At 36.2% G+C, this 27,911-nt stretch overlaps 1 protein-coding gene across 1 annotated transcript in view; it reads left to right on the plus strand.

The window, feature by feature from the left end:
* Positions 1-27,911, plus strand: part of LOC104616475 (DNA excision repair protein ERCC-6-like) — a 45,983-nt gene that overhangs the window by 11,549 nt on the left and 6,523 nt on the right. The window contains exons 5-13 of the mRNA XM_010281501.1: positions 5,541-5,666; positions 9,435-9,593; positions 14,243-14,378; positions 20,963-21,133; positions 21,592-21,768; positions 23,133-23,249; positions 24,678-24,773; positions 26,548-26,766; positions 27,573-27,683. Coding sequence (XP_010279803.1) covers positions 5,541-5,666; positions 9,435-9,593; positions 14,243-14,378; positions 20,963-21,133; positions 21,592-21,768; positions 23,133-23,249; positions 24,678-24,773; positions 26,548-26,766; positions 27,573-27,683 — 1,312 coding nt within the window. The remainder of the gene's footprint in view (positions 1-5,540; positions 5,667-9,434; positions 9,594-14,242; positions 14,379-20,962; positions 21,134-21,591; positions 21,769-23,132; positions 23,250-24,677; positions 24,774-26,547; positions 26,767-27,572; positions 27,684-27,911) is intronic.

Below are 27,911 nucleotides of genomic sequence, written 5' to 3' on the forward strand. Positions count from 1 at the left end.
GATGGTGCTGAAGGTCTCAAAGACTTGATCCCCATCAACAGGTACGTTATCCATGTATGTTCTGTCTCACTCAGTAGTGACCATATTGGTCTAAAGTGTTCAAAATTGGCACTGGTGGAATCTTAACCTGTTGCCTCCTGCCTGGTGTAATGGTCAGGTCATGGCAGAGCCAGTTTCTTTGAAGACTATGGAATAAGTGAAAATGCACCTGTTTTCAGCTCCTTTTACCTAGGATCACAAAACAAACTTGTGTGTGCATTAAATGCATAGAAAATAAACCTTTTCTGTGTTCAACAAGAAAACTGTTGCATAGTTTTCTTGTATTATTCTCAAGACTTTACAGAAGTGGTAACTGCAACTTATCAAAATTTTTTTTTGTATATTAATTAAAGTGTGCCTTTGCATGAATTAAAAGGCAAAGCATGAGTATAAACAAGTAATTTTTGCTGCTTATATGTAGTTAATTACTGGCATCAGTAATACAGTATCTGCATAAGGTAATAGCTTGGAGTCAAAACAAAAGATTAACAGTATTATGGTCACTGTTCCCGTAGCAGTTGTAGTATGTATCTGTCTGCTGTTTCAAGGAAGGAATTATATGTCATGTTATGGGAGATAAGTGCCATATCTGTGTTTTGTGTGTTCTGTATAGTTTGTGGAGTACAGTTGTTTGAATAGCTCTTCATTCAATTGCTGTTAAGTGCTCAGAGGCAAGGCTAGGAAAACTGCTTCTTTCCATGTCTCCCAAGTGACATCCAAGCAGCTGAGTAGCTGGAAGTTACGGCTATCAGTGCGCAAAGCAGTTGATACAAAGAATCAAACAAAAAAAATAAAATTCGCTTAAATGTAAGTTTTTCTCAGATCAGTTTTCACGTGCTAGCTGTCTTTGAAGTATCTGAGTCACTGAATCTCTTGATGTTTCAGAGTTATAAATCAAAAAAGGATTAAATATTACCTTTCCTGAAAGATACTTTCTGAGAGCATCCTAACTGCTCTTTAAAATGACAAAGCCAAGACACAAATGAAGATATATTTTGGCTCACTTGCTGAGTACACCTTTCATTCTCAGCTCAAGTGTGTAATTGTCTACATCAGTCTTGATTTACTTATGGAGACTTGTGGTACTAACTGCATGTATTTTATCTGTTAGGACGTAACAATTAAATCTACCCATATAGACCATTAAAAGTTAGATCAGAAAAGTAATGCTGAATGCTTCAATTTAGCAAATTAGAATAATCTGTAAGGGATTCTTAGCTGTCTAAAATAGAAAACATATTGTGCTTCACGAATGCACACTATATTAAACACTCAGCTTGGTTCCTGAATGTTGGTTGTTTTTTTTTTTTTTAAATCAAATTGTGCTCATTGCTGTTTTGGATGCAGAATTTCTTTCTAGGGTATTGCAATAAGTGGGAAATGGGCTTAGTATCTGAATGCATTCTTATATTAAGAAAGATTTAATTGTATGATATATGGCTTTCATACTGTACTTCTAGGATAACAATGTATTTATGTCAGTGACCGTGGACAACATAAAACAGATTTCTCAAAGGTCATGCTTTTATTTTCAAGATACCTTGGTGAAAAATGAAGGTAAAACCTGTATTTTCTGATTGTTTAGGCATACTAATGATGTTTAACTGAGGTGTGTAAGGAATATATTGACCAAATGGTCAATATGTTACTGTGTAGTTAAGTCAAACATGAGCTACTGCTGTTTCTGCCTCCAAAGTTTGACTTCTGGAGAAAGGTACAAGACCAGACTGGCCAACGGACTGATCTGGTCTAGCAAATAGTGTTTGTCCTCTCATTGCTTCAGCCATTTAGATATTTACACTTTTTAAAGAAAATAATGAAATTTTAGGTTAGTCTATCTTAATACAGTGTCTTATATTAAGTTCACAGCCTTTCAAAAACTGAATAGCTTCTTCAAACTTTGAAAGTTGCTAGTGGTAACAATAAATTACTGCTTTTTCTTTAAACTGGTGATTGAGGGCAAAAAAACCTCCTGACCTTCAGAAGAAATGCAGTACCAGAGTGTTCAATACTACAGCTTGTGTAAGTATACACTTCAGTAAAGTAACAGACAGAGCATGTATGAGAGAAACTTTTATTTAGGAGAATTTGGTATGGGATTTATTAGTTCAAATTCTAGACATACGTATTTTCTAAATATCTAATAATTTTGAGAGAAATCCCTATATTGATCACACTACTTGCAGAAAATACGGTAGTTATATTAAGGTGACTTGCCTAAATTCCTTGCCAGCTACGAGCTAGTCTCAGAAACGTTTCGTCCTGGTTGTTTCTGGATTGCTTTTTCCAACGTACACTAGAGGGCAATCTGTTTCTTCCCAGGGGAGACTGAAGCCCCAGTGTTGGCTAGTGGCAATTCATATTGGAATATAGAATTAGAAGCAAACTCTTGTACACGTTATTGCCTTGCTTGAATTTAATATGGATTCTTCTGCTGGTTTTGTCTGGGATAGAGTTAATTTTCTTCATAGTAGCCAGTATGGGGCTGTGTTTTGGATTTGTGCTGAAAACAGTGTTGATAATACGGGGATGTGTTTGTTATTGCTGAGCAGTGCTGACACAGAGTCAAGGCCTTTTCTGCCTCTCACCCCACCCCACCAGTGAGTAGGCTGGGGGTGCACACAGAGTTGGGAAGGAACACAGCCGGGACAGCTGACCCCCGCTGACCAAAGGGATATTCCATACCATATGATGTCATGCTGAGCATATAAAGCTCAGGGGGAATAAGGAAGTGGGGCGGATGTTCAGAGTGATGGTGTTTGTCTTCCCAAGTAACCATTACACCATGGAGCCCAGCTTTCCTGGAGATGGCTGAACGCCTGCCTGCCCATGGGGAGTGGTGAATGAATTCCTTGTTTTGCTTTGCCTGCATGCACGGTTTTTGCTTTACTTATTAAACTGTCTTTATCTCAGCCCACGAGTTTTCTCACTTTTACTCTTCTGATTCTTTCCCCTGACCCATTGCAGGGGAGTGAGCAAGTGGCTGTAGTGTGCCTAGTTGCCAGCTGGGGTTAAACCATGACAATTCTTTACCTAGCTGTCACTTCAGAAGCTTTGTAATCTGCAATTGTTTTGATTTTTAGTGTGGTAAGTAGGAGTTTTCTTCCTTGGTTTGAGTCTTGTCATAAGCCAGTCAGATAATCAAATTCTGACATGTCTCGGTTCCAGTAATGACACAGTCTGAAGCAATGACTGTCAGTATTTGTCAATTTGAATCATTGATCTTTTTCTGGAACTCAGAAGAATAATTGACCATCTGTGCCTGATAGCACAACATTGTATTACTGAACAAAAATACATGCATTTTTATGCTGTCCCTCTAGAACGTATCATATCTGCCTGCTAGACTCCAGAGCATGATGGTTAGTTTCTTAAACATGTAACAGACTGCTAGTCTAAGATAAGAGACTTTCATTCCTGTGTTAGCATAGATACATACAAGTATCTGTGGGGAAAACTGAGATACATATAATTTGACTTGGAGCAACGCTTGCAATGTTTTATAGTGTCTTCGGCTGTGTTTGCCAGGTTGGAAGTGCAAAATGCCAGGGGTGGTAGCTGTCTTACAGGCAGCTGTTTGAGAGAAAATTTAACAGTGACCTTTGTGTCCCTCCTTCTGACTAATCAGGTCAGGATATAAATCCAGATAACGAAACTGCTTAAGTTATGTTTCTGTAGCTGATGATACTGTCAACCTTGGGTGAGAAATTAGCTAACATTTTTTTGATTATGCTTTTTCCTGGCATGGATAAAATTGGGCCAGTAGGTTTGAAAACATAAGGTGCTCAGCCCGTAAGCTTAAAGCACACTGGATGGTGCGTAGCAAGGCTGGAAATAAAATACAGTTTGCGTGTCAGCCTCTAGGTGCAGTTTATCTTCAAATGCTTCAAAGCAATGCAGAGCTTTACAGAAAAATTAAGATAAATAACTTTTTAAAAAATTTTTTAAAAAGAGAGGAAAAAGTTAATTTCCTCACATATTTAAATAGTTCAGAAATCCTTTTTCCCAGAATATGGAGTGTGTTTTGGGGAAGGTTGAGGTTTTTGTTTTGGTTTTTAGAACTCTCTTAATCCATTATCCTGCCTTTTTTTTTTTTTTTTGCTGCTACAGAGGCAACCTAAGGTAACAAGAAGCCGTTTGTGTAATAGGTGAATGGTGAAATGTTACCAGGAGGGAAAGTGGGTATTCACCCCCCTGTAATGTTCGTCTTTCAGAAACTGGAGGTGTACTGGAAACCTGTTGCATCCTGTTAAGCCCTTCTCCATCCAGTTACTGCAGGACTGTTCTAGAGTGCGTTCTCCAGGATTTCTTCAATGTAGGGTTAACAGACTGGACAGATGAATTTTCCAGCCCCTCACTTGGGAGGCTGCTTGTTGCTTAATGCAGTAGATTTCAGTGCTAGGTGGCTTAACTTACCTTTTTTGGCCTGAATTTTCCATCTGCTTCTTTTCATCCCATCATTACTATTTGTAGTTCTTTGGGACCTGAACAATTTTAGTCTTCATGTTTTAGATTTCAGATAATTCTAGATTATCAAGTCTCCTTCTGCAGCCTTTTTATGAGATGAAATATGGCTGCTTTTGCACTGCATCCAGAACAGTAGCAGGAGGATGTTTTTCATCTGTTCTATAGCTTGCCAGTTTCCATAGGGATTTTGTCAGGTTTACACACCACATTCAGTGTGCCTGCAGCAAATAGCACTTTCATGGAAGAATTCCAGCAAAACCCAAATTGTCAGTGAAGTGCTGTTGATTGGTTAGTACGTACCCAGCTAGCAGTAGCATACACTTTACTATTACACGTAGATGGTTTTGGGTCACTAAAACAGAAGTCCATAATTTCCTTGGATGTTAAGATCCTCTGGTATTTTTTCAAAAGGGGGGGAATGATGGGATGGGAAGGTAATTCTCTAACCTGCCTAGCATCCGAATAAGATTAGGCTGCAGACCACAAATCACTCTGATTTCAAAACCTCTAAATAATGACTGCTTAACAGATTTAGAGCACATCACCCCAAAGATGGTGGTGTTTCCAACTGAGTCTTCTGTGTAAGATTATACACTGCTGCACATCTCTCTAGGTGAAGGAAGTTAGTTAACTCTTTAGCTAAAGTAATAATATAGCTTTGGAATACCTGAACTGTATTGATATTTTTGTGGGTTTTATGGAGGTTTAAGAATTCAAGGCAGTCAGATTTTTTTTTTTTATGGTGTTAACTGTTGATTGCATTGCATTAGTATTTCTGTCTATAGAAAATTTTAACTACCTATAAAACTCTGAAGGGTTATAACTAAGTAGTCAGGAGTGCATGCACCTTTTAATATTCCGGATACTTTGAGCATTTACTTGCATAATCCTCTCTTCCAAAGGATTACTATTTACATCCTGACATCGGAGAATGCATTTTTGTTGTGTTTTTACCTGATCAAAAATTCAGTGTAGTTTTCATATAGTATCTTTTCTGTGAAATTATTGAATGTCAACTTCTTGTATCACTCTAGGAGGTGGAAAAAAGAACGTTGGAAGGACAAAGAACATCAAATAGCTGAGGAACTTTCTGAAGAAAGTGACACTGAATTTGAAGAGGGTTTCAAAGTACCAGGATTTCTCTTCAAAAAGCTTTTTAAGTATGTATTGTGTACTTTGGTTTTAATATTATGCTGCTGTATGCTGTTAATGATAGTAGTAGTAACAGTTATGGTGATTTCTGGATGACATTTGCTGTAACTTTTACTTGTGAATGATACCTCAACTTCAGTTGTTTGTGTAGGATTATTTCTTTAAAAAAGGCTTCAGGTCAAAGCTCAAAGAAGATAATTTGTTACAAGCACAAAATGCAGTTCTATGAAAATACAGATAACAACTGGCTGATGTGAATACTGTATTAGCTAAACTACAAATCGAGAGGCTCTCCTTGTCTATTTTTAACTGCTTTCTTTTATTGATGAGTGCTTTCTTTTAAGGTTACAAGGTTTTGGCAAGTTGTGATAAACGAAAACAAGAAATGTAGGTGTTTCTGTGATTGGGTGGAGTGAGTGAAATTTTCTGCCAGCAAAAAATATAGACAACTTTTTCTTTAACTACTCAAAGTCTACTCAGAGTAACTACTTATAATTCATGTTATAAGGTAGTCTTGAACTTTTGGCTCAGTAAAGTTTTAAAATATGGAGAATGCATTCTTAATTCTTTTAGTAGATGGAAAACGTTCTACAACTCATTCTTTAGTTATTTAATGCTGGATTACAGATTTAGACATGGCTGCTTTCTGTTTCAGTTTGAGACCATGGTGCCCAGTGAGACTCAAAAGGCAGCCCAAACAAGGGAGCAGCTGACAAGTTAACTTCATCCATAATCTCTCCCTTAACTTTCATGCATAGTAGGCTTGAATTCATTTTTGTTGGCAACAAAAAACATCTTCATTTTTAAAAACTAACTCTCTAAAATCTTATAATTAGTGTAGTAGAAAGCCTTGGTTTATAACAGGTGTGTGTGGTATCCCTTCAAACAAGACCACTTAGTCTTAACCTCAGAGAAATTATTACTGTTGTCCTGCAGTTCCTCAGAAGGAAAGCACTAGCTCTGAAATGGAATTGAATTAATGGTTTGGTTGCCAGGACTGTACACAGCCAGTATGTGGTCTCCAGTTGTTTATGCAAAGATACTGCAGAAGTAATCATCCTGAGAACGGATGTGTGGTCTGAGCAACCTCAAGGGAATTGAAATAAGGCAGACAACTAAAAATTAATCTTAGAGATATCAGCCTCACTAATGAAGGGTATCCCTGCAAGCATGAGTCAGTTGGCAAAACTTCCGAAGTGGTTAGAAAGATCAATTGAGCTGAATGATTCGTCTGTCTTGCTGAAATCTCCAGTGTAGGAAGGCCCATAGTCAATAGGTATTTGAGTTCTGAGCAAGTTTAGTACAAACCACGGCAGTATATTGACCCAAGGAGGTGTATAGCAGTATACTGTAAGTGATCTTCCTGCATAGTTGAATTGAATTCTAAAGAAGTTAGCTGACACTAGAAGTAGTAGACGTTTAAGTTTGTTCTTTGGTAAACCTGTGAAAGTGGACAGTCTGTTTTTTCCTTATATACTTGTCTGCTTTGAGGAACATTCAGGAAGAATACCACTGGTGCTGCTGTGGAACAAAACCAAACATAGTGAGCAAGACTTACTTACAAACACTGCTTTATGCTGTCTGCACTTAACCTGAAAGAATGCTGTCTATATAACCAAGAAACCAAGTTTCTTCTTTATTTGCTTTCAGTGTGAGATTTCCCTGATACGTCTGAAATGCAGTTTTGTCTCAGTGACAATGCAGCTAAATTCTGCTAGCTACTGTGGTGAATTTTGAGGAATGCATCACAGCATGATTGTTCATATGAAATACACTCCAAACAACTATTTTGGAAGACCAGGCCACATTTTTATTTTACTTCTACAGTATGTTTGCAGTTAAAAAAAAAAAAGCCAAAAAACCCATAAAAATTGGTGCAATGAAATCATGAGATTAAAGGGAATTGATTATATCGCCATATAACTGTAAAAAGTTATTGGGGGGGGTTACTTTAACTTTTTCATAGGTGCAATTATTGCATTTTATTGCAATAATTATTGCAAAAGAAGCACCTGCATCTTTTCCATTTTTAGATAACCTTGGAGCAAAATTTTTCACAAACTTAATTCACTACTGTGAAATTTTCTCAGGAGAAATGCGGAGACAGAAAGATGCTTATAAATGCAGCTAGCTTTTAAGCACTGAATGTAATCCTAAGAAATAATAGAAAACAGTATCAGGAAGTTCTTGAATGGTTGTCTTCTGAAGAGGCATGCTGAACATCAGTGTTGGGGATGAGCTTCTGACTGGAATTAGGGTTCTCGCCAGTTCTTTAGTATTTCCATCAGAAAATGTTTTGTTTTCATAAAATGTAGTAATGGTAGCTCTTAACCCAATTATAGCTAATCTTGCAAGCCATTTCATAGTTGGTTTTTGCTACATTTTTTAAGGTGAATTAATTTCTAATAAAAGAGGGTTTTTAAGGGTTTCTTGGTATAATGCATTCGAGACACCAGCAGACAGTATGATTTCTGAACCATTAGATGTCTTCTTTGATCATCTTTTTCTAACTACTCAAGTCATTTGTTTGTCTTCCTTTAGCATTCTCTAAATCCTTACAGAACTCATCATAAATTGATTTTTAATAGTACTTTGTAGACACTGGTGTCATTAACTGTCAGCAGTCCTGAATGATCCTTGTTCAAAGAATGAAACAAGATTTTGAAATGCACACAAGATAATGCCCTAAAATGAACAATCCTTGTGTGTGTAAAAAAAAAAAAAAAAAAAAAAAAACAAAAAAAAACACCACAAAAAAAAAAAAAACACACACACAAAAAAAAAAAAACAAACCCAGTGTTTGCTCTTTGTGCTTTGCACACCAGGAATGCATGCCATCAAGAAAATGATATGAGTAACCTTGTTTTTCCTCTAAGTTACAAGGCACCGAAGTGCTGAAACATGTATTTTAGTTACTTTTTTTACTGTAATTTAAATACACTGTTTCTTAATTTCTTTCTGTTCTGTTCTCAATTTAACCCACACACACGGTGTCTTACTCCTACTGGTCTTACTTTTTCATATCATTATAAAAAAGCAAGTGATTCTTACTCCAGCATCTTACCTCCACCTTTTTAGCTTCCCATTGTAAATTTTGCTTTCTAGTCTACCTCTTTTAATTTGAATATTACATTGTTGCTTATACAATTTCCAGTGAATGGGAGTAGAAACTGCCTTGGTACTCTCACATAATAATGCTCTGCTGCATCCCGTTCACTGGAATAATTTCTATTGTTTTGCCTTCCAAAACATTTTGCCTTGTTGGCTTTTTTCTTCATTGAAGTAGGCTAAATGTTATTAAATGAATTTATGTAAAAAGAAAGCATACTTTGGCAGACGTGATCAGTTTTGAATGTGGGGTATAGTCTGTAGCCCTTAGAAGTCAAGCTTTTCCTTTAGTTCAAGGTATATATTCCAAATAATATAATTTACTAGACGCTTACATGTCATCTTTTCTGAAAAGATAATGCTGTGTTAGAGTAGCTTTCCAAGTTGCTTTTAACACTTAAAATATATGTGAAATAAAATACCCTCTAATTACCGTGACTATCAGTTTAATTAGAAATGTTTTAGTGTTGCATAAGGAATGAAAGTCACATGTAATGTCTGAGTGCATCAAAAATGTATGACCTAGTAAATATAGCATTCATGTAAAACACACATCCAGCGTGTTACTGTAACTAGTACAAGAACCTTGCCAAATGATTAATTCATGAGTACTTTCAGTTACGATCTGTATTATCAAACATGTGCCATCTTCTTTTTCCTTGTTTTAGGTACCAGCAGACAGGTGTTAGGTGGCTCTGGGAATTGCACTGCCAGCAGGCAGGAGGAATTCTGGGAGACGAGATGGGATTGGGCAAGACCATCCAGATAATTGCCTTCTTGGCAGGTCTGAGCTACAGCAAGATCAGGACTCGTGGTTCAAATTACAGGCAAGTGCTCCTCTGCAGACTGTCAGTCTGTGGAGCTCAATTAATATTTCATCAGATGTATTGCTGGTGGAGGAGGGTCCTGTGAATTATTGATGACATTTCAATTACAATAGTCCTTTAATTCTTTTAGTGGGGGACATCAAAGGAAAAATTTTACGAGACAATGGAGCTGTAGGGCAGGAAAAATTAAACATGTAACACTTTTAATGAATTCCAGGCATTGATGCTTCATTTTGCAGATGAGCCGCACTAGATATTTTGGGTCAATACAGTGTCTAAGGTTAGCTTCCACAAATGGATTGTTTACAAACTCAATTACATTAATATCAATAGTTTACACAGTATGGAATTTTAAATTAGATGTAATACCTTTAGTTCCATTTATTAAATTTTACATTAAAATATTTGTTCTGGCAAGCCACCAGGTAAATGCTTTACAGGAAGTAGCAAGCTGATTTGCAATGAAAGTTAGAGTTTCTGGTTGGCAAGGAATTACCCATGACAAAAAAATAGTAGCAATAGTAAAAACAGTAACTTATGCAGAGGAATCTCCATCTACTTTTTTTGCTGTTGTTGCTTTTTCAAAACTATGTTAGTGAACGGCCTTTCTTACAAGATCTTTTATGCTTTTTTGGTTACCAAACAATGCTTTAAAATTTCTTCTTCATAGGTGAAATTACCGGAAAACATTCTTGTTGGTGTCCTTGGATTTACAAATGCATGTGTGAATAATACTTGATTTTTCTAGCTCTGTTTGCCTGTGTACCTGATGTAAATTACTACGCGCAATTAAGCAAATATAGTACCGTACTAAACAAAAATAATTAACCTCATATAGAGGCATATTTAGATTCTGTTCAGTAAGTACATGAATTGTAAAATAGTACTTTAAAGAGAAAATACTACTTTCTTCTCTAGTTGCTTCCTACTGTAGCCTTTATATAAAAAACTCCGGGTCCTCCATTACTCAGGCCAGTTGATTTACTTTGATATGGCTGCCTGATTTAAGGAAGCTACTGTTCAGATTAATTTGTGTAGGTATATTGCCTGCCCTAGTTGGAGGACCACCGAGTTGATGGAAATCCTTCAGCCACGTCTCCTGACATTGTTACACAATTACAGCTTAAGTCCTAGAATACTGCAGTGAGACTACAATGAAACTTTGAAAAGGCCAAAATACAACCGCACGCCTAAGCTGCATGCAAAATAATGTGTTCAGTTTCATTTTTTGGATGGTGCATGTCATTAAGTCCATCATGATAGTAATTCCATGGGAGCAAACAAGGTTTAACTTTTTGGTGACACTCTCTGGTTTTGCTTGTGTGCTGTGAGGCAGGTGGTATAAACAACTTGATCTTTACATAGCCAAGTATTTTCCCCATCTACACTCTGAACTAGAAAGGCAGTAATGCCAGCTAGCTAGCTAATATCTGAAAACCATATAGTCTAGTATGCAGAAGACCCTCTGGTCAGTCTGGCTGAGAAGCAAACATTAAGAGTGAACATAGTTGTGTTGTCAGCATGTTTAAATATCTTCCAGCCTAGGTCATATCTCATTACCTTGATGTGTAGATGGAGCTAGCGTACTGCTGTATGAATCTGGCACTGCGGGCTTTCCCAGCCTCAGCTGGCCTTCTGTAGAATGGAGATAATACTGTCATCCCTGTGCAGAATTACAAAGATGTGTTTAGAGACACTCATGTAGTAAGACAATAGGGTCACTTTTGTTGATATTCAAAATATTCAGCTTTACTTTCTATCAGTGAAATTTTCTGCAAAAGTATTCTTTAAAATAAGATGAGTAGAAATTTCCTTTCGTAAACTGCTTCTGATTTCAGTGTTTTTCTGATGTTTGAAGGAGCCTGAAGACTAGCTGAAGTAAGGAACTACTTGTTACATGGAGTATAACTATTACAAAAATTAATATGTTGTCTCACTTTTAACAGTTATTGGGGAAAGCCAAAAGTCATGCGAGGTATCAGTAGAAGTGTTGCAGTTATGGTGGATGGTGTAGGGGAAGCAAGTAGAGGGGGAAAGGTCTCTTGTTAAGCTGAGAGAGTTGGAACAAGCAACAGCTTTCAGACCAATGGTCCCTTCACAAGAAAAAACAAAGCAGCAGCCAACTTCAAGTAACCCATCTCTAGCCTACAGGCTAGAAATCTGCTACTAGGTTGAAATCTGTTGTTGAAACCTGTTGAAGGGCTTGAGGGTCCACAAGTTTGCCTGTCTCCAAATATATTAATTTAACAAAGATGTTACCTTTCACTGCAGACTTTGCTTCATTTATTTGAGAGGTCAGATGAGAAATTCTGACATAAGGTTTATACGCTGATTATTTACTCATAGGTGCTCTTCAAGATACTGAGATACAATTGTACACGTTAAACAGTACATGTTAAACATTAAGGCTCAATCTCTACTATGAGTGGCAGAGAGATTAATTTCCATGGTACTTAGTAAATAAAAATCCATTGCCCTAGAAAATTTGTATTGCGCCTGCTGCCTTGTTGTTTTATTTTCACTAGGATTTAGTTGTCATTTCAGTTTCATTTTGAAGGCATGATTTGCCAGTGCTTGGCAGTAGAGTTGGTTGTAATGCAACATGTTTTCATCTGCTGATTTTTTGAGTACTTTAATATAGTATGCCTACAGCTTCCTTTTTCTTGGTAGTAAGTTGCAGGAATACTTCTTATTTGCAAATCTAATCACATCCAATTAAATAAGAACTAATAAAGGATACTTGCTGTGAATTTGGATTTTTATAAACCAGAAGCAACAGAAGAAGAAAGATATTTGAGTATACTGATGATATGTGATACTGACCATAAGCTACTAGTACAATGCTACTGTGGAAAAGGGACAGAATAGATTATGACAATATATTTGGGGTAGGAACGGGAAGGATTAGTATCCTGGTACAAGGTACCAGTAAGACTTTGGTTTGGAATGCTAATAGTGTTACCTTTTGTTCAAGGAAAACAAACATAAATTGGATGGGCAGCAGAGCGAATCTCTTGCAGTGATTAGGAGAATGAAGGATGCCTCCTAAGTGTTGCAAGCAGAAGTGCATGGTTTGTTTAGTTTTGTGAAACAGCAGAGACTTGAAGGTAGACGACTCTTTTATATAAATAAGTAAAAGCTCTCAAGAGGAGAATAAAATGTTGATTAGTGGAAAGTGGTTAGAGCCAGGCTAGACACAGAAGAGTTTTCACACAACCGAGTGGAGGGGGAATGGATTTTCTGAAAATTGATCAAAGGAAGTGTGAACCCCTTGTGTAACCTGAGGGGGGGAAAAAACACGAATAAACCCACCGTGTGAGCTTGATACAGACCAGGGGAATAAACAGGTAATTTGTTGCTACCCATGAAGAATGAGAAACTAATATGTTCTGGGAAAGTTGGCTTTTTTGCTATAGATATTTTTAAGAGCAGTACCAGTGGTTATATGGATTTGTAGCATAGTTGAAGCTAGTTTTTGTATCTCCAACATCTAACTTCCCCTTGGATTGCTGGAAGTTTTTTAATTAGACTATGTAAGGTTGTTACATAATATTTTTTCATAATGAAAGAGATAAGCAACATCCAGGTTGTTATTCTGCATATGTATAAGCTTTTAATAAAGAATATTATTTCTTAATGTCAGCAGTTTCTGAAGATATTAACAGTTTGGTTTTTTTAAAACAGGGTATTGCTGGTGTGTGGGAAATCCTTCTTTATTGCTCTGCATTCAAGATTACATGTGTATAATGTGATCTTTTGAATTGCTTATTTCTTACCACTTGAATAACATAGCTGGAGAGACACAGATGTGGTAACTGTAGCTATTGCCTTTTTTGCAGTCATTCTCTTCTGTTTTTAAAAGAGCAAATGTATTTGGAAAATAGGCACTAGTTAGTCACTAGTATATACTACTTAGGATGTTTCGTATAGGATTGTTGGTATTTGCTTGTGATGGTAATATTTCTTGTTTGGCTGTTGTGTGAGAGTTTTTTCTCTTCTTAACCTTAATAGTAGCTCTGAACTTAATATACAGAAAGACTGTTTCAAATACCCTCCATAATTCTCAGAAACAATCATATGATTATGAATAAGAAACTTAAGAGACAGTTTAAGCCCAGCTCAAACCTCAACTTCTATGGACGATATATACTGCTGCTTTGGAGTCCTTGTCTTATCTGTAAACTGTGGTGATAATAGTACAGTATATTACCAACATGAAGCCGAACACCTGTGTAAGTCCATTTGTAAGACTCTAGCTACACATTTTTTTTTAATAGAAGTAATAAAATAGTTGTTTATTAATGATTTCTTTTCTCTTATAGAAACAGCAGTAAACCTGATTTGTATTACTACAGGAGGAAGTTCCCTTATGCCTTATTGTTTGGAGCTTTTCTATTTCTGTTTTTATCTTGATATATGCATCCATTAACTGTTCAGTGGATAGGTTCTTACAGCAGTATCCCCTTCATCTTCCTTTAAAAAACAGACTTCCAGAAGAACAAAGTGCCAGTTAATTTCCATAGCACTCATATTCCACTTGAACTATAAAGTGTGTCATTTTAATATGTGTGTATTTTAATAAGCCACTTAACATGAAATAAATACTCAATATTAAAGGTTTTTTTTTTTCTTGAATGCTTTTATTTTAGGTACCAGGGATTGGGTCCAACAGTGATTGTTTGTCCAGCTACTGTGATGCATCAGTGGGTGAAAGAATTCCACACTTGGTGGCCTCCATTCAGAGTTGCCATTCTCCATGAAACTGGTTCTTATACCAACAGAAAGGTAATGGTTGCATCCATGTTGTAATTCCAGAAGCTTCTCTTATTTTTCTTTTGTTTTTGTGCTAGCAAGAAAAAAAAAAAATCCCCTGTTCCTGAATGTTTCTGTGCAAGCTAGTGTTCTTTCTCTGGTTGTTTTAGAAGAACCAAAAGTTCACTGTCTTGTATAGATTTGTTAGGGAACTGGAAAAAAAGGGGATGACACAGAGTACATTTATATTATGATATAGACTAGCATTACCTGAACAAATTAAACATAGTAACGGGTTTCTTGCTTGAGCTTTGCTTCTACTGTAGTCCATGCTAGAAGTTTATGACTAGACTGCTTGTACACCAGTTATATGCTTCTAGTACTGGTGAATTCTTTCCTCGCGCTTCTGTGCATCAGTATGTCATTGGTCTGATATTAAATAAGTTTTGCTTCCACAGGCAATTTCTCTTCAGTTGGTCAGTATGTCAGTTGCTATCACCTAGTCTCATTTTCTTTAATGACGGTGTTACTTTGGTTTTCTTTTCTCCAAACTGTGCCATTTCTGTCGTTTAATTTTCTGGGCCAGTCTCTTAATATGCATGTTCTTATTTCTTAAGTTGACAAGCCTAACTTGTCTGAAGCTTCAATCCTTGGTAACTTGCAGGAACACAAGGAAAACTTAGATTTTTGTTTTCCCTTGGCCTCATATTTCAGACGCTTAAATGGATTTTCAGGATTCAGCAAAGCATTTTTAAATTTCTCTTTCTAGAGAAAGAGAATTCTTTTTATTCAATTCTATTTATTGAATTTACTGTAATAACATTGAAATGATATGGTGCTTAATTGCACTTAATTAGACATATTCTGAGGTAATTGATGCAGTTACAGTACATAGCAAAAAAGGAATAGCATGCTCTAATGTGCTAATAGCTTTCTGTTTTCAATTAACTTGGTGTATACTGTTTTCAAGTCCTAAAAGCCTGTTGACCTCAATAACATGCTCACATCTTCCCAAATTAAACTGTGTGTACTTATTTTTGGGTATTTGTTAATTAATGCACTTGACAGACTGGCAAGTTGTCTTTATACTTGCAAGAAAAGTTTACTACTAATTTATTACCATAAATAACACTTGTACACTGAAAAGATATCACATAAAATACAGGCGAGGTGATTTACTCCTGTCTAGAATTACTTTTCAAGATACATTCTTTCTATGAATACGTTAGTGCTGATCTGATCTCGTGAGAATTCCATCTTCTGATAACGTATGGCATTACAGGAGACTGCTTTTGCATATGTTAACTTTCTAATACTCATCCAGGGACCATTCTGCCTTTATGCTCTGGCATAAGGCAAACTTAAATAAGAAATTGTGGTTAGAATGTGTAGGAACATATGTTTGTTCTTTGATTGAGAGTAATTTTACGTGGCCAAAAGCCAAGTCGCTGTGCACCTGTGGTCTCAGTGCTGCACTGACCTTTTTCAAATTAAACTGACAATTCCAGGATTTACCTGTTGTTCCATTAGTATATCACGGTTTATCATGTAGTAAATGAGAAGAGTTTTGGGCTGGACAACTAACTTGCCAGGAGACAGAATTGGGGAACTGAACATTGTTATCTGCTTTGAAGTGAGAAAGGTCACTTCAGCCTCTGGGCTAAGAGAAGTTAGAATGGTCTGGACTGATGGAAGAACATAACCGTCCCCCATATTAACTGAACATGAGACAGTGAAGATCTTAATGGGTTTTGAGGAATGCGTTATCCTGTAGTAGTTGGCCAGCAGGTTGTTCATGGTAAAACATGGTATTGCAGCTTGTTCTGCACAGGCCTGTGAAAAAGGGACAAATGATTTCTAAAAAACAGAGAAAGATTAATCTTAAAACTAATGAAGGAGAGTTGTGGAGGAAAAGAATTAAGCCATGGCAGGTGTCTGTAAGGCAAGACAGTATTTCATAGCAGAAAGAGACAACAGCTGAAGTTTCATTTGATAAAACTTAAGTTGATCTTTTAGGTGAGATGGATCTATGTAGTTATTACCACAACATTGTCAGGAATCGTGAAATATTAGCAAATAATAAACCTTTCAGCACTGGTGAAATTATATGCTTTTATGAATAGGTATCTTCTGTTGCAGCTTCTAAGGTACCCAAGCATCAATGCAAGATCTTGTCTCCCAGTTCTTTAGACTCGTCCACAGAAGTATTTCCTTGACAGTGAAGAGTGGGGAAGACGTCTGTTCAGATTGTTTTGTCATAAGTTGATACTAGGCAACACCTTTCACATCTTTTCCATTAGTGACACTTCTTTTAGTGTTACAAAAGGGCTTTTGAACAGTGTGGTAAGTGAAAGGCGCACCGACCATTACCTTGGCATATCCTCTCTTCCCAGTCCATTTTGGTTTCCTTTGCAAGCAACTTTAGGATTTTCCCCAATAATAGTATGAAATAACAGCTTGAATTGTGAGCACCAGATTGGCTGCAAATCTGGTCAGCCTGTTTCATGCAAGTCATTGAGACATCCTGCTTAGGTATCTCTGCTGCTATAGTATTTTTATAAGTTTTTAGCGTATGTGGTGCTTCAAAAGTGAGACCGCTTCATTTCTGTGCTGAAATAACAATGGTAGACAATTTTGTCAGTAAAGAAGTGTAAAGTTCCAGTTTCACCCCTTGAAATATGACTCATAGTTTAAAGGCCTTCAGCTATCCACAAGGGAAGGCAGATAGGTATTTTACACGATGGAAGGAAGACACAATAACAAGTTGGGTAAGTTTCCAAGACTTCAGAGCTAGTTTCAGGCTTTTGGATGAAGTATAAAACGTGCTTTTTTTAATTATTATTTGTGATCACAGAAGATCATTTGGTTCTTCTATGATGATAAATGTGCTTAAGTTGGAAGCAGTAGGGAGAAACAGATTTAAGTAGTAGTCTTCCTCTGTAAAGTCAGCTTTCAGTTTGAACAAGGTACAGCATTTGTGGTTAAATATGTCCTGTGGTGCTGTCTTATGCTATTAACCTCCTACTGTGGTTTATACTCAAATCTGATGTAGCTTAAAGTGACTGGTAAATATCAAGTGCTCTGAGACCTCTAAGCTTGAGAGAAAATAAAGTAGTAAATCTAATGTAGTGTATCATAAGTACTGTTTTATTTATGGTATAGAATAGAAGATAAGGGGAAGAAAGCTCTGTAAGTGTAGGAAAAAAAGCCTGCAGTACAAAGGTGGCTGTTTCAAAACTTCTGATGGCACTTGAGCATTTATAAATCCTAGAATGTAAAAGGAGACATGAACTTTGGTTACCTTGGTTTACCATATCACATATGGAAGGAGGCTGTATTTTTTTTTTAAGATCAAGGCTGAACTTTTAATTTCTTGATCTTTGGAACGGGTATCACTTAGCTTAACAATTCTTTCTGGTGGTAATCACATACCATTTGTAAAGCTGTAACTTTACATTCCCTTATTCTGGTCACACAATGCAGCCCTTGACAGCAATTGCCAGTTAATGATGCATGCACCTGTGGAACCATCTATTTGAAGATGACTTGCACACTGAAGATTTTAGACCTTCTACAATCACAGTAGAGTACACAATCTACATGAAAAGAAAATAAGCTGCAGAGGGTACACTTATTGGCATGACTGCGTATGGAACCTCTATTTTAGCCAAAGGCTTTATTTCTGAGTTAAGGACCAAACTTAGATAAACTTAGTATTGTGCCCCAAGAAGTAGCATTCTTGTTAAATATGTAGTAAGTGCTTTAGCTCTTTTTACTGCAACTTTTACATTATTAAACATTGTAATGTGTTCTTTTAAAGCCTCTTCATTGTGCCATTTAGATTTTGTTGGGGGCAGGGAAATAATAAAGAGGCTTTGTAGGTTGAATTTATGTATCTCTGGGCTTAATGGTTGGTTATGAGATAGTGATAAGCCTGCTGAAGAATGCATTTTTGATTCACTAGTGATATATGGTTGTGTAAGTGACTAGATATTATCTCTAAATTCACACTTACCTTAAAGGTATCTGAATGTTTAAAGAATCTCAAGGTTATCACTAGTCTAGTTCTTTAAGTTCAGTCTTAACAAACATATTTCTGTTTAAGAAAATTACCATTTTGAATACATAATATTATAGAAGAGTTCAGGTCCTCTTACATAGTTTTTAAAAGACTACGCTAAAAAAGGTAAACCTTATTTCTGTAAGCATCAGTCAAAAAAATTGTTGTGTTTTTGGAGCTTCAGAAACAACCTTGTAGCTACAGTGAGGTACCAACAGGAAAAAAACATGTGCTTAGTGGTGTGTCCCTAGAATAAATCAAAAAATGTTTTAGCTTTAAGAAACGGTTCTTGTCAAATATCTTCCAGTCTTTGTACATTGCATGTGTCCCAGTGAAGACAGGGCAACACAACCAACTTCTCACCCTAAGTTAGGAGAAAATACTGTCTTTTAATTATAAAGGCTTGAAATACTGTGCTGAACAGAACTACGAGATCAGAATCACTTGATCTACTTGCATGTTCCTCTTTTCATTACCATCTTTTAACAGTCAGAGTTCAGAATGTCCAAGCAAGGTAACTGCTGTGTAATGTTTTGGCATTAGTAGAATTTGTCTCTCAAGCAGATTTTTGGGGGTTCTTTTGTTTTTTGGGGGTTTGGCTTTGGGGTTTTTTTAGTTTAACAGTGCATGCCCTGAAATATTTCATTGAAGTTTATTTCCTGAGGGGCGGGTGGATTAAACATGCCTGAATCTAACCAAACAGGAATTGTGAATTAAAGAATACATCATAAAAATAGGATAAATTCTGAAATGCCACAGCCTCAAAACAGTGTGTATCCAGTATTAAACCCATGACCATGTATTAAAATCTTTAAAATTATTCCAAGAGCTGCAACTAAAGCAAAGGCAGCCTCTGAGAAAGTACCCAATGTAGTAAAATGAGAGTTAATAAGTGTTGTAGTCTGAGCTGATAAAATTGTGGTGTTGTATTTCTTCATTGTCAGCACAAATCCTTGTTTATTAAAAATTTAGCTTGAAGGAAATTTTAATTAATTACAGGTTCAGTAAATTCTGACTAGGATTCTGCCGTGTTGTGTTTACAGTGAATGGCCTTCATGTGCCTGTGTTTCACTTCTTCTTTTCTCTCTGCTACCTGACAATGTGATTTATGGCTGTTGTTTTCTACTAGTCCACTGTTTGCCCTCTAGGAGGGATTGGTCTCTTGAGCCTCCATAATAACAGCAGCACTTTCACAAAACATCTTTTAATGACAACAGTGTAACATTCTGTAAGTCAGGCTAATTGCAGACATACCCTATTAATTGCAAAAACTAGGAGAGGTTACATATTTCACAAGCTTTTAATTTGAAATCACCCGAGATGATTTGTCTTAAGTGTTTGGGTAAAGATGTCTAAAATACTCTATGATATGCCATTGCTGAGACTCTAGGACACTGTTGCAGACTGTGGGCAATGTACCAGGTAGAATTAAGCTTTGGATGTCCACACCTGCCTAGAAATCCTACTCTAACGCAAATTGTTCTAAAGGTTACATATTCTCTTGAGAATCATGTCAACATTAAATAATGTGTCATGGTTTTATCAGGAGATTATAATCAGGAAGTAGAAATTCTTGAGCAGTTAAACGCAGAAGAGCTTTTTGAATCTTGCAGTTTGTCTGAATAAGAAATTTTACAATAAGAAATCATGGACTTTCAATGCCATTTGAGTCTTCGAGATGGATTTTTCCCTTTTTGGTTTTGTTGGTTTTGTTTTTCTTCAAGGCACTTCTAGTAATAAGGAGTTTGTCTTTCCTTTAGCAAATTCTGTGGTGGTTTTACTTTTTTTCCTTTTACATTGGGTATGTTTGTTTCCTCCAGAATTGTGTGTCAGCCCATCATCTTCTGTTTAAGTGTTCTAGATTTATATGTGGAAGATAAATGCAAGAAAGATGAGTCTTGAATACAGTGAATGCTGTGGAAGGTGGTATAGACTGTCCCTGCCCTAAAAAATTTACAGCTATAAAGACTAGTAAAAACTTGGGGGAAGGATATAACTTACAAGAGAAGCACAAAATTTGAAGATTAATGACAAATAGATTAATATTGTTAATGAGAAAGGTTGGACGGAATTTAGTATTAACCAAACAGATTTTTGTGATTGTTTTTTCAGTTTTTCACTTGTTTATCTTCTAATGTTCTAGATCTTGCATGCAGTACAAAAAGCTGGGTTTGTGAGGGGAATATAGAAGAACTTGAAGAAACCAGTTAGTTTGAATAAATTTAATGTTTGGATTTTTTCAGACATTGCCCTTGGGATGGTGGGGGGAACACACAAAAAAACAACAACAAAAAAAAAACCCACTTGTTTCCTTCTGACCAGGCTTCATGTCCGATTCTGATCTGTTATAACACAGCATTTAAGTGCTTCATTCTGCTGAAGATGAGCTAAGAATCAGATAATCAAAATCTTGCCTATGCTTATTTTCTTTGCAAAATAAATTATATATCTGCTTTTTCAAAACTTTTTGAACATACGTTGGACAGCAAACCTATAGTTCAGGAGCTCTGAGTTTTATGTCTCACTGTTACTGACAATGTGCACCTTTTGCTTTTAGGTGAAACTAATTCATGAAATTGCCTCATGCCATGGAATTTTAATTACATCTTATTCATACATTCGACTGATGCAGGATAACATCCACAGTTATGACTGGCATTATGTGATTCTGGATGAGGGTCACAAAATCCGAAATCCAAATGCCGCAGTCACACTTGCATGCAAACAGGTACTTTATAAAAAACAAAGACTTTAAATGCTCTGGGGGGAGGTTCCAAAATCTAATAGCCTGTATCACTTTATCATAAAAAAACATGTTTAACCATTAATAAACAATAAAAGCATAAATCACTATGGTCTGTATTTGACTATTTAATTTACTTAACATTTTTACTGAGTTTCCATCAGTTAATTTACAGAAGTATAATAGAGAAAAAAAAATGAGAAACCTTAAATTTTGTAGTAATTTACCATTAGGGATAAATGTCAGATTGCTGGTGTTCATTTTCGGCTAACAGTTTCTGGACAATATATTGCAGAAAGCTGCTTATTTTGGGAATATAAGGCCACATATTTTAAAATGAGAATTCACTGATGATGAAATTGAATATCCTCTGAGGCAGGAGGCAGGTTATACCATGAACCATGAAAATAACTTTCTTTTGATTTTGTGTTTTTTATTAATAGTTCCGCACACCCCATCGAATCATCTTGTCTGGTTCCCCTATGCAAAATAACTTAAAGGAGCTTTGGTCCCTCTTTGACTTTGTATTCCCAGGGAAACTGGGAACACTACCTGTGTTCATGGAGCAATTTTCTGTTCCAATAACCATGGGAGGATATTCCAATGCCTCTCCTGTCCAGGTAAATGCATCAAAAATATCACCTTGCTTGAAGGAAACTGTTATGTTGTTTCTAAACTGACTTTTAAATGTACTTCAACCCGTATGTTCTAGACACTAACCCAAAAGTTGCATGTGTGTTTTACTGCTGCATGTGTGAAAAGAACTGTTCAACTAAATGAGATCATTTCATTTATACAGGGGTATAGCTTATACACAAGGTTTTCTTATCAAAAGTCCTAAAGTTTAAATCATTAGAAGTATTCTTTGATATAAAGTAAAGATAAGCAAATTGGGGTGGGAGGTGACTGATCTCATCTTTTGATGTATTTAAATGGAACTTTCCTGTTTGATACCAAGCTTTGGCAAATTATGCAATAGAGGAATCCTTAAATCCAAACTGAAAACTGTTTTAATTTAAAAAAGCTAAAGTAGGTATTGGAAGTCTGAAAATCAATAAACTGTTTCATTTTGAAAGCAAAAATTATTTGGAATAAGTATGTCTATTAATCTTTATAGTTGTGGTTCTCAGCATTCATGACTCCTTAAAGCATTTTTCAAATTAGCTGATAGATAAATTGCATAATAATTGGCAAAACTAAGTTTCATATAAATGCTAATAAATTTTTATTCTTTTAAATATCCTTTGTAATGTTTTGCACATATACATTTCTAACGTTTTATTTTCTTTTTGAGTTTAAGTATTTCCCTTGTCTAAAGCTTAGTAATTTACTAAATTGGACAGCCAATTTGTTTTTTACATATCAATAATTTATTATATTCTTTGTTTTACTTTAAGAGAAATGAAGGTATTTTTAGCCATTATGTACAGTTAATACCCATCTCACGCATCCATTACCCATTATAGAACCATATGCTCCATTTAAGACCAGAGTGACCTTTAGTTTCTGTGATCACAGGGATTTTCTTGTACCGATTTTTTTTTTTTTTTAAATAGTCTCAGGCGGACACTAATCTTCACTTATTGTCTAGTAACCACCATTGCTGCAGGCTTCTTTTTTGATCTTCAGTATATGTATTAGCAGTTTTTCATGGGGATGTTAGTTCTGTGCAAGTTTATACTCACTTGAATTACTTTCTAAAAAAATTATCTAATTTCTGGTCTCAAATTAATCTCCAATTTTTGGTCCACAAAATTAGGAGAGATAAATTAGTGGTATCTGCGGAAGACTTACTTATTCAGTGTTATTGTTGCTAACATGAATTTTATTGCAGTTCATGTTACATTGAATATGTAACTGCAGATCCACACAAATCATAAACCATCTCATTTTATTAGGATTTTCCTATTACTAATTATAGAATTGTGCTTGTTGCTAAAATTAATATCGAGAACCAAAATACAACTTTTTCCTCCTTTCTCAGGTAAAAACTGCATACAAATGTGCCTGTGTGTTACGGGACGCCATAAACCCCTACTTGCTGCGAAGAATGAAGGCTGATGTAAAAATGAGCGTTTCACTTCCAGATAAAAATGAACAGGTTTGCTTATCTTTACTATCAGGTCTAAGCCCTCTCCCTCCTCAAAATCCAATCTTTCATGGACTTTGGAAATAATTTGTGCTAATGTCAGATGAAATGCTGTTTTAACTAAAGATAAGATGTAGAGCTTTCAAGTTGCAAATTCTTTTCACTTGTGTTCTGAGTATTAAATGATCTTAGTCTTGCAGGGTCTATACAAGTACACTCACATGTAAAAAACAAAGGGTATATGAAGTGTAGTCAGGTCTGCTTAATACTGTCTGCCTAGGTCACAGGTGCATACACATGAGTTGTCTGTGGGGTCTTTCCTATGGTGCATCTCTTGGACACTTTAACGTTGTTTCCTGCTGTATAAAGGTTAATTTGGGCAGCAAATAGTAGAGAAATAGTTGATGGCAGTTGTTCATATTGCAAGCTAACTTGTACGTTCTAATAAGTTTCCAAAATAGTAACCTTTTGATGTAAAACTTTTTTGCTCTACAAAGAGGTGGGATATTTTTTAGGAAACATTTTGATTCAAAGTAGAGGAGATTGGAAGGATTATTTAAGTGACTGAACTTCCTACAAATATTTGCTTGTAGTAATTATTAGATTCTTCTGTCACTCAGATTTCAGTGCTTCAGGCTTTCTTGTCCTCTCCTCACGCCTTCCTGTCTTCTCCCCTGACACACTAGTCCTTGTAAGATAGTGCGGAAAGGTACGTAATGAATGAGTTGGCCAAACTTGGTTTCTGCTGTGCAGTCTAATGATCTTTTTTAATCAAATTTTGAATTTCTATATGCTTTAAAGAGTCTGGGCTACTTAATCCAAATAATGCCATCATAAACAGATTAAATAAACTTGAATTTTTTTCTTGTCAATCACAGGGTGCTACATAAGTTTCACTTACGGGGTAATGTTGGGTGCCTTGCGGGATGCGAGGAAGTGATTTTGTTCCATTTTAGCTCATCAGACCCTTTGAAGAATCATTATTTGCTCACACTCAAAGGCTAATGACAGAACAGATTACGTGTGCTAACCTTCCCATGAGGTACCAGGAATTTGCAAGTTGTAAGGGACATAACAGACACACAACGGGAAGCGTTTCCTATAAACACAGCTTTGAGGGAATGCTAATATTGCACAGTTACCTCATTAAAACTGGAAAATGGCAGCATTTCCAAAGCTAAAGAAATTTGAGGGGAAAAAATAACAACTGGGAAAGGGCACAGAAAAATTCATTAAAGCCTTCTTAATGATTATGTTAATTCTTTAAAAATTCTAAGTTTTTTATTTCTAATGATTTCTATGCAGTTTCTTTTTTAACTTAGTATTTCAGTATGTCAGACATCTGTGAAGCTTCATTGTAGCACATTGTAAAACCTTAAAATTCACTCTATTTGGAGTTTACAGGTTGGGCTTGAGTGGTTCATTTGTTTGTTTTTGTAGGTCCTCTTTTGCCGTTTGACAAATGAGCAGCGTCAAGTCTATCAAAATTTCATCAACTCTAAAGAGGTTTACCAGATTCTCAATGGAGATATGCAGGTTGGCATTAATTAATGTTAATGACAGGTAGACTTTGATGGATAAAGTCATGGACTGACCTTTGCATTCTTCTAACTGGATTCTGAGCAGAAAGGGAAAAAAACACACTGATCTTAGTTCTGCTTTTGTGGATGTCTGCTTTTTTTCTCAGAAATGTTCCGTGGAATATGTAGAGTTAGTGACCATACGTAGTGGCGTGACCAGATAAAAGTAGGAATGGAATGGGCTTTGTAATATATTTATGATCTTGGGAACAAATTATGGCTTGTTGGATGACCTCCTATAGGTAACTGTATGCATACTTTTATCCAATTGCAAAAGTGAAGCAAAGGAAGAGTAATTTGTCCTGAGAGTACAGTTCAGTTATGATAACATCATGATGCAACAGTTGATGACTTCAGAGTCTTAACATATAGCACAGCAAATAGGAAGCATCCATGTTATTGTCTTACTAGTCACTTCAACTTCCTTTGCTTCCATCCTCCCAATGTAAGCGTCGATATTGCTGTGGCCAGGATGACAGCAGTGATTGTAATACAGTTTCAAATGTCTGCTGTATTCCCTGTGAGCAATGCACACATTGGTCCATTGGACTTTTGTATACGTGCAGTGGATGTTTTTCACTCCCATTTTAGCTCCAGGATATGGATCTATTGTTTGTTAGAGGAGAAGTCTTGGTTATAATGTGTAATTTACTACATGTTTCCTTGTCTTGTGAACTGTGAAATCACTTCTCCTCTCACTCCCAGTGGCTCCAGTTAGTTGTATGGTCAGTACAGCCATGTATATTGCAGTGCCATACCAAGCAGATGTTTTGATATTTTTATTTTTCTGGATCTTGCAAAGGTATAGTGGACAAGTTTTTTCAAGCTCCTAGCCATTTTAGTTATCCCAATGAAAATTATTTTAAGGAACTCGATCTTCAAAAGGTGGCTTGTACAGGACTATCTGCAGAAATTTCTCTAAGGTGTTACAGAATAGGCTGTCATATTTGCTGGAGTTCTAAAAATGTTGAACAATAAATGTCAGCGCTTTTATTAGATGTTTTGTGATGACAGCAGCGAATCCCAGCTGAAAAACAAAAACCCCATTGTACAAACAAATCATAAATTATGAGCAGGCTCATCCAACTTGTAGTGATAGAAGATTGAGGGATTTGCTGTTTCAAGATAGTTCATTTTTATGAGTGCCCATTGTGTCAGAAGACTAAGGAACACTTGTAATATTATTGAATGAGTAACTGAACAGAACCCTTCTAACATGGCATCAAAAGTGGTAATTTTCAGTTTCATGTGTTTGTTAAATATGTTTATTCATCTGTTCTTTGTTACCATGCTTTCTGGAGGATATATTTGTTATCCTCAAGGTCTGTCTTAAGTTACCTGCTAGCATGGTGGGGGTTGGAAGGAAGGACACAATAATTTCAAGTAACAAACTCAGTGTAATTTTTATTTTTGAGTACAAAAAATTTGACTGCGAATTACAGCTGGGGACTGCTTTTGCTAATGTGGAAATTGTTGCAGAATTCTCTTAACATTGTCACCAGAACATAAAATTTCATTGACCTTCTCTTGTACTGATTTTTCCTAAAACTTTCCATGAAATGAGTATTAGCATCCATTGGCTTCTCTGAAGAGCAAACCACTATAAAAAACAAATTTCTTGATGATGACTGAATCAATCCATTGCTCTTTGTTTTTTTTCTCAACCACAACCCATATAGATACAAGTATTTGTCAAGAAAATAAAACTATTTTTCTCATATGTTCTTTAGATTTTCTCAGGACTAGTAGCTTTGAGAAAGATTTGCAACCACCCTGACCTCTTCTCTGGTGGTCCCAGGATTTTGAAGGGTGTACCAGATGCTGAAGTGGAGGAACAAGATCAATTTGGATATTGGAAGCGTTCTGGAAAAATGATAGTGGTAGAATCCTTGCTGAAAATATGGCACAAGCAAGGTCACAGAGTGTTGTTTTTTACTCAGTCAAGACAGGTAAGATGAGCTCATTTGTTTTTAGTTTTTGTTAAAACTAAAAAGGTGCATGTGTGTGTGTCCCAGTAAGACTTGTAATTAGAACCACCTTCTGTAGTGTCCTTCTCAGATAATTAACATTTATTTAAGGGGGGGGAAAAAAAAAAAAAACAAACCCACACACAAACCAAAATGACTACTGTCTTTGGAATAATTGGAGACCAGTTACTAAGCTCAGTAAGCTTTACTGGAATGACACAGTGTTGTAGCAGTGTTGCCCAAATTCAATATACTGGGTCAAAGCTTGTATCAGTTGTACGCATATAATACCAGGGTGAAGCAGTGGTGATGTATTTATTGTACCTACTATGTAGCTTCAGGATAGAATTGGTAGTCAGTTTGCTTGCTCTCTTTAGTGCATGTGCACATCTAATCCTCAGAACTGTGTGCTTTGGGCCAGTAGCATGGACAGTGACCTTAATTTGTTTTCCCTATGTATTCACAATTTTGTCTTGCTTCTATGGATTCCCTTGGAATGCTGCACCATTTACCTGGTTAATGGTCTTGAGACCATTAGTCTCAAGAAGTTTTGGACTTTCCAAACCAAGCATAAACATTCTACTCGTGCATTCAGCAGTGAAATAACTTTTTTTTTCCCAATTACCTAAGTTAATTAATTTTCTGCTCATTTAAGATTCAGAAATATTTGGTTGTCATCTTGTTTGTTTGACTGGCACTGCAGTTAGTACCAGAAGTTCTTATGACTTGATCAGTCAGTTGCTCAGTCTTCATGTCTGGATTTCATTAAATTTTTTCCATCACAACAGATGCTGCAGATACTTGAAGTCTTTGTAAGAGACAGAAACTATTCCTACCTCAGGATGGATGGGACCACAACAATAGCTTCCAGACAGCCCCTTATAACAAGATATAATGAGGTGAGATGTTGCATCCCACACACTAGTGCCTATTAGTGAGTATGGCTGAGTTCTTGCATTCCTTTTTGGTCTCTTTATAAATATACTACTTCAGGTTTAAGACACAGAAATGGGGAGTTCAGGCAAATGAAACCACTTCCTTTGTGAGAGGGGGGAAAAAAGCCATCGCTTTCACACTTAAGTTGGGTTTTCTGCTAAGAAAAAAACATAGTTGGAAACAGGGAAAGA

The sequence above is a fragment of the Phaethon lepturus genome, unplaced genomic scaffold, assembly GCF_000687285.1.
Source record: "Phaethon lepturus isolate BGI_N335 unplaced genomic scaffold, ASM68728v1 scaffold16162, whole genome shotgun sequence".
Lineage (NCBI taxonomy): Eukaryota > Metazoa > Chordata > Aves > Phaethontiformes > Phaethontidae > Phaethon > Phaethon lepturus.